The sequence below is a fragment of the Carassius gibelio genome, chromosome A13 (assembly GCF_023724105.1).
Source record: "Carassius gibelio isolate Cgi1373 ecotype wild population from Czech Republic chromosome A13, carGib1.2-hapl.c, whole genome shotgun sequence".
Lineage (NCBI taxonomy): Eukaryota > Metazoa > Chordata > Actinopteri > Cypriniformes > Cyprinidae > Carassius > Carassius gibelio.
In genome coordinates, this window is record NC_068383.1 from 3,745,038 (window position 1) to 3,752,144 (window position 7,107).

Here is a 7,107-nt window from a genome sequence, read left to right on the forward strand (position 1 = left end):
AGATTATTAATTTAAACGTTTTGCATTTTAATTTTATAATCTTCTATGCAATCTTTAAATATTCTTTATATATATTGTAAAATTGATTGCAATTAAAAAAAAATGCTTTATAATGTTGAACTTAAGTAAATAGATCAGCAAATATTCCTAATATAAAGTGTGATGCTTGCAACACCAAGGTCATGGGTTTGAGCTTGAAGGCACTTTTAAGTCTCTTTTGCTAAAAGTTTCTGTCAAATACTTAAACGTGAATTTTTTTCTTTAAATTATTAGGGGCACTTCTGAAAAATTGTTTAATTGATCAAATGAAGACACTGAAAAATAAGGATATTACAATAATAGATGTTTAATTTAAGAAACAAAACTATACATTTTCATTTGTCATTTTGCTACAAAGAAGCACTTATGTTCATACAGTGACTATTCAAAAATGCTATAACAGTAAAAAAAAAAAAACATTCTTTGATAAAAAAATAGCAGCAGCTTGTTTGAAAAGAAATTCTGTACATGACATTTACAAAGTATACAACACATTTAGCAACACATCCAGATGTTTTCAGTTCTTTTCGAGTCTGTATTTTAAATTCGGCCTTCTCCAGCCTGGAGCCTGACCCTCGCCTGAATCACTTCCCCATGGAGAGGCTGTGCAGGCTGGCTGTGGAAGCAGGGAGAGGCTGGCAGAGGGAGCATGGGCATGGCATGCCGGGAAAATGCCTGTAGCCGCTGGAGAGATGCATAGGGTCTTTCAGAAGGCTGGGAAGAGGTGGAGCAGGGAAACCCAGATACCCAGCCGTGGGTGGAGAATGAGGGGCTTGGCCCACTGTCGGCATGGTGTTGTTGCCCACCAGAGAGTGCAGAGATGGAGCAAGTGAAAGCAGCTGTAACTGGGATGCCGGAGCAGCCGAAGTTGGTTGTAGAACCCGTCTAGCCGAGTGACTCTGACTCCTGGCTCCATAAACGTCACCTACTAGCTTCTTCATCTCCTCCAGAGAGCTGGACAGCATGAGGATGTAGTTTCTGGCTAGAAGCAGGGTGGAGATTTTGGACAGCTTACGTACGGATGGGCCCTGTGCATAGGGCATCACCTCTCGAAGCCCGTCCATGGCCTGGTTGAGGTCGTGCATGCGTTTGCGCTCGCGGCTGTTCACTTTGAGTCGTAGATCTTGCAGGTCGTCTTTGGAGAGATCGGCCTGTGCGGGGCTCTTTCCACCAGATCCGGTGTTCTGTGATAGCTTTTCAGACCTGGACTGCCCTGTTTCTCTATCTGTGCAGTACGCCTGAAACACTTTGTTGGAGAAAAAGCTGGAGTCCACAGCCAGCTCGGGTGAAGAAGACCGACTGCATGTGGAACTTGCATCAGAATCCATCTTATAACTGTTTACGCGAAGTCTTGGATGAGAACGTGCAGTCTTCTCAAGAACAATCCACTTGCTCGAAGTTTAAAAAGTCAACCTAGAATGCAGCTTCTTTCTCTGAGGATTCAGTTTGTAGGTCTGCAGGAGGAATGAGTGTGTGTGGACACTGGCAGTGCTGTATTTATACTCCCCAGCATCACAAAGACACAATGAGATGCATAATGTGACATTAGGCCCAGGGCCAATGACAGAGAGGCCACACTTTCACCCCCACACACCCCTTCCAGGCCCCAATAGCATTGTATACACCCCGACCCCGCCTCCACAGAAGACACATATGCACACAGACACACAAACTGCAACAGCTAACATGAACATGTATGTGAAAAAAACACTTGGGCCTTGCATTTTCTAATGCTTGCTATGGTTCGCATAATTGAAGTAAAATATGGTTGTGCTTTATTCCTTCTAAAGAATGTGTTAGGAAGGTCTGTTGACAGCTTAAAGGCATCACAATTAATCTAAACATATGTACAAGCCATATTTTACTTCAAAAACCAGTGGGAGGAATTGTTTTTTAAATAAATAAACAAATACATTCATGCCAACAATAATAATATATTAAAAGAAGAAAAATAAAACTACTTATTCATCTAGAGAATGTTTGTTAACACTTTACAATAAGGTCCCATTATCTAACTTTAGTTAATCATTAACTAAAATGAACTACCAATTAAATACTCAATACTCATTAATATTTGTTAAACTTAGTTAATAAAAAACCCAACTGTTCATATTTAGTTCATGTTAGCTCAGGTGAATTAAATGATATTAACAGAGACACATTTTGATTTTAGTAATGTGTCAGTAGATGTTGAAATTAACATTAAGCTTAATAAATGCTGTAGATGTAGTCAACCAATGTTAACCAACTTTATTACCTGTAAAGTGTTTGTTATGTTGTCCTAAAATTATGAATATTTAGAATAAAGCTTTTTTCTATTACTTTAAAACTTTTTATATTTATAATTTTATAGTAAATTGCTTCTTGTATTCCTCATGTGTAAGTCACTTTGGATAAATGCATCTGCTAAATGATTAAATGTATATGTAATATAATGCTGTATTTTTGATAATTAATGAGGATCACCATGGATTAATAAGGATCACAATGAGCAGTTAAAAAACAACAACTCAAAAATATAATGTCCTGATGCATTACAGTAATGATACAATATCAAATAAAACTAAGAATGTAATGCAGGTTTCATTATATTTACACTTGACAATATCCCTTTCTCTGTGTGGTTTGTAAACTTGAACAGGATGTTTTAAGGACAGTTTAGGTAGTCAAGATAGACTTTAACTTGGCTGTAAAGACACTGGCAGACTCAATTCCATTAGACACAACAGAGTGTGAAGATCCTGCGAAAAGCCCCTGTGGAGGGCAGAGGAGGAGCAGAAAAGAAAGAGAGAGTTATTACTATAACAGCACTGCTTTTACAGGAATCATTAACATCTCCATTACACTCTTTAAAACACACACACACACACACCCCGCATCTACACAAAACTACTTCACTCACATTATGATCCATGAGCTGCAAATAAGACCAGTGCAGTGTAGTCAAAGTTATTATAGTTAAAGTAAAAATAAAACTTGAAAAAAGTAATCTTACTTGTAATGCATTACCCCCAACACCGTGTGTGTGTGTGTGTGTGTGTGTGTGTGTGTATAGTTCAAGTCAAAGGAATGTAATTATTAACTGCAAATAAATAAATAAATAATAGAACTAAACTGAATCTGAAAAACAAATGAAACACAAATAGTAATATTTTTAAAAGAACAAAAAAAAAAAAAAAAGACAAAATGAAATGTTAGATACTGTAAGTAAATTATAAAATAACCTTCAAATTCAATCTATATACCAATGGATTTAGGTTGAAAATAAAGGAACAAGAAATATATATAAAAATGTATAATGTATAAAACCTATAAATATTCACTATTAAAATGTATTAATATTTTATCAAAAAAATGTGTGTTCGATGTATGTTTATGCTTATTAGAGTATCATGTTAGCAACATGCCAATACACAAAGCTATTGTATATATGTTCTATTCATCAATGAATGTGTCATGGTTTCCATAAAAATATGAATTGTTTTCAACATTAACAATTAGATTGATTTCTGAAGGATAATGTGACACAGAAGACCGGAGAAATTATGCTGAAAAATCAGCTTTGCTTCACAGGAATATATTACATTTTACAATATATTCAAATAGAAAACAGTTGTTTTAAACTTTAATAATATTTCACAATATTACTGTTTTTACTGTATTTTTTAATTAAATAAATGCAGCCTTGAAGAGACTAATTTCAAAAGCAAACTACTATTAAACTTCAGCCCACAAGTCATATACTAGTTTTATGATTCATTTATGGTGTTTTTGTCCTTATTGGAGCTTGACAGATGTGGTCATTATTTTCTCAAATTTTATGGAACAGATTCTTCTTAAATGTTCCATTGTTTTGTTGCAGCATGCAGATTTGGAAGGGCATAAGATGAGTAAACAATGAGTAAAGACGGAGAGAGAAAGCAGATTTAAACCAAAAAGATGTTAGGAAACCAGAAAATGAGAGCATCTCGGACCGGCGTCACAGCAGGTGCCTCTCTCTGGGCTGAAGCGTGTGTTGTGTTGTCATGAGTACAGAACATATGGGCTTTTGGCATGTTATAGGCTCAGAGCCAGAAGAACCACAGATCTTTGACTGGACTAACAGTGTTCCTCACTAATGAGAGAAGAGCATGAAAAAGACCCTCTCAGATATCAGACAGCAGGTATGCGAGGATTAATTAAGCATAATGCTGTAGTTAAAATATTAAGCATAGAAAAACCATTCACATGTTTGGGGTCAGTAAGATTTTATATAAATAAATACTCATTCAGCAAGGATTAAAAAAATATATCTAAGTTTCCACAAAAATATATTAAGTATGACAGCTGTTTTCAACATTGATTCTGATAAGAAATGTTTCTTGAGCAGCAAATCAGCATATTATAATGTATGTATGGTCATGATCATGTGACACTGAATGCTGGAGTAATTATTACATCACAGAAATAAATTATATTTGTATACAGTATATAACAAGAAATTTTGAATTCTAATATTATTTTAAAATTTTACTGTAATTTTCAACCAATAAATGCATGTTTTGATCAAATATAAAGTAAAAATAGCATGCTGCGTGCAGAAATATTATTTCACTTTATTCAAATAAATGCAGCCTTGGTGAGCAGAAGAGACTTCTTTCAAAAACATTAAGAAATCTTGACAACCCCAAACTTTTGAACAGAACTGTATATTTAAACAGCTACAACATTTTCATTGTTTAAAAAAATATAATAAGAAATGTGTTTTTTTTTTCTTTGCTACAGTCAAATGCTACATTCAAAACTTTATCCAAAACAACTTAGTTTAACATAAAATGTAGGCTACTGTATGTACTCACACTCATGTTGTTAAAACTTGTGGAACACAAAAGGATACATTTTAAACAATATTATTTACACAGCTCTATTCCAATCTATATATAAATAGTAACAACAATAATGTACAGTAATAAAACTAGATATAATAATATAGAGATAATGCCTGTTGAGCTCCAAAAAAAAAAGAAAAAAAAAAAAGGATATAAAAAAAGACACCATAAATGTGTCCTGTATGAGTAGTGTACTTCATTATATTATGCAAGCTAACTTTTAAATTGTTCACTGATAATCTTATCATGGTATTTGACATGCAATAGAACAGAAATATGGACTAGTTTTAAGAAGAGCATGGGTCGTATGTTGCCAATCACAGATTTTCAAGAGAATATGCATAAAAAACATCTCTATCATTCATCTCAGTCATCAATGGATGATATGTTCAAATGTCCATCTGTGTGTTTGTGTGTGTGCTTATGAATACATGAGGGTGTTTAAGAGCTTCATTCTCATTCATGTGTTTACTTAATCCACAGGCCACACAGCAAGAGGATACAAGAGAGAAAGAGGCCGAATGCAAGCTCGTGAATGGATGAAAGAGTATCTCTTCAAGCCTCTGCCTCTTTAATGCTTAATCTGTATGCCTTTAACTTGGAATGAAAGTGTTTGACTTTCCTAAGCTGCTGTTAAAGACCCGTGTGTGTGAGAGAGAGATGGTGTGTGTGAATTGTCAGTGTTCAGGTGAGCAGAAAATGAGAGTATTATCACAGCCTTATGTGTGTAGTCTCAACAGATCAGTGAGGATTAGAGCTGAGAGCCAGCTGAGCTCAAACACACACACACACGTTTCAGAGATCTTAAGCTGCTGAGACAGGGAAATCCAGCCTCAATAGTGCTTAAAGACATTCACTGAACATTCAATCACATCTGATCACCAATAGAGTTGCCAACCCGATCTCACGGCAATTCATACATATTTTAAAAAGGTGGCTTATTCGTACGAATTCGTACGACCACATTCGTACAATTTCATACGATTTTTGCCAAATTGGACGTATTTTACGAGTTGCACAATTCGTATGAATTTGTACGAATGACCTACACCTAGCCCCTCCCCTAAACCAAACCGTTAGACAAATCGTATAAAATCATACGAGTGAGGTCGTACAAATTTGTACGAATAAGCCACCTCGTAAAATATGTACGAATTGGTCGTGAGAAAGTGTTAGAGTTACAGTTAAATAAACTGTTCTAACAGTTGCAAAGCAGATGAGCAAACCTTTGATTTGAATTACATTTTTTACATTTCAAAGCAAAAAATTGGAAACAATTTATAAATGTAATGCTGATTTGCAAATAGTTTTTAGACAGTTGTGGGCTTTGGATGAGAAACACCAAAAACATTTGCATTTAAAAAAAATTCTACCAGAGAAGTTTAGAAAAAATACGAAAGTGCAAAAATCTATGAATATTTACACTTTTTAAAGACCAATCTATACCTTACATAATAATGTCAGAATTATTCGCTTAATAACATTTGATTATTAATTATAAAAAAGTCATTTAAAAGTTTAATTTGTAAAGTCTCTACAAAAGCTTTTTTATAATAATATAAAAAAGTAAAGTAATTTTAACAATATATATTTTTTTACTTCATAAGTTTTTATTTATTATACGATTGTTTTAATTGATATTTCAATTATTGGATTACAAGAATGAGTGACAGAGAGATAGATATAGAGATAGAGAGTGAGAGTATGTGTGTGTGTGTGTGTGTGTGTGTGTGTGTGTGTTTGTGCAGCACATTGAGGACTGAGGAGTTAGTGATTTATTAACTTCACCCTCTTGAAACAATGACATTAACTAAACTACATCATGACAAGCACAGTGTGAACGGCCCCGAGCTTTTTATGACCGTTACTAACAAGCGCAATAACTTTCCCTAACAGAGAGAGGGGAGCTAAAGTGTGTCAGCAGGCGTCTGTTATAAAAGCTTCATCTCATTTGTGCTGCTGCAACATCATAAATTACAGCCCAACTAGAACAGAGAAAGAGTGAAAAGAGGAGAAAAGAAGAGAAGAGGAGAGGGAATGATTTGCCAGAGGCAGAAAACAAGAGAGGGGGTGAAAGAAGGGAAAGTAGACCTGCTCTTTGATTGCTGCCTGATATCATGCAGCTTTTATTTTCAAGAAATGCAAAGAATCACTGCAGCAAACCTGGGGGAAAAGAAGAATCACAAATGAGTTGCTCTTC

General features: G+C 34.8%; 1 protein-coding gene across 1 annotated transcript; it reads right to left on the bottom strand.

The window, feature by feature from the left end:
- Positions 1-339: 339 nt before the first annotated feature.
- On the bottom strand, positions 340-1,576 carry LOC128026790 (oligodendrocyte transcription factor 3-like). The gene has a single exon (XM_052614059.1). The coding sequence runs from the start codon at positions 1,365-1,367 to the stop codon at positions 624-626; it is 744 nt and encodes a 247-aa protein (XP_052470019.1). The 5' UTR covers positions 1,368-1,576; the 3' UTR covers positions 340-623.
- Positions 1,577-7,107: the final 5,531 nt, after the last annotated feature.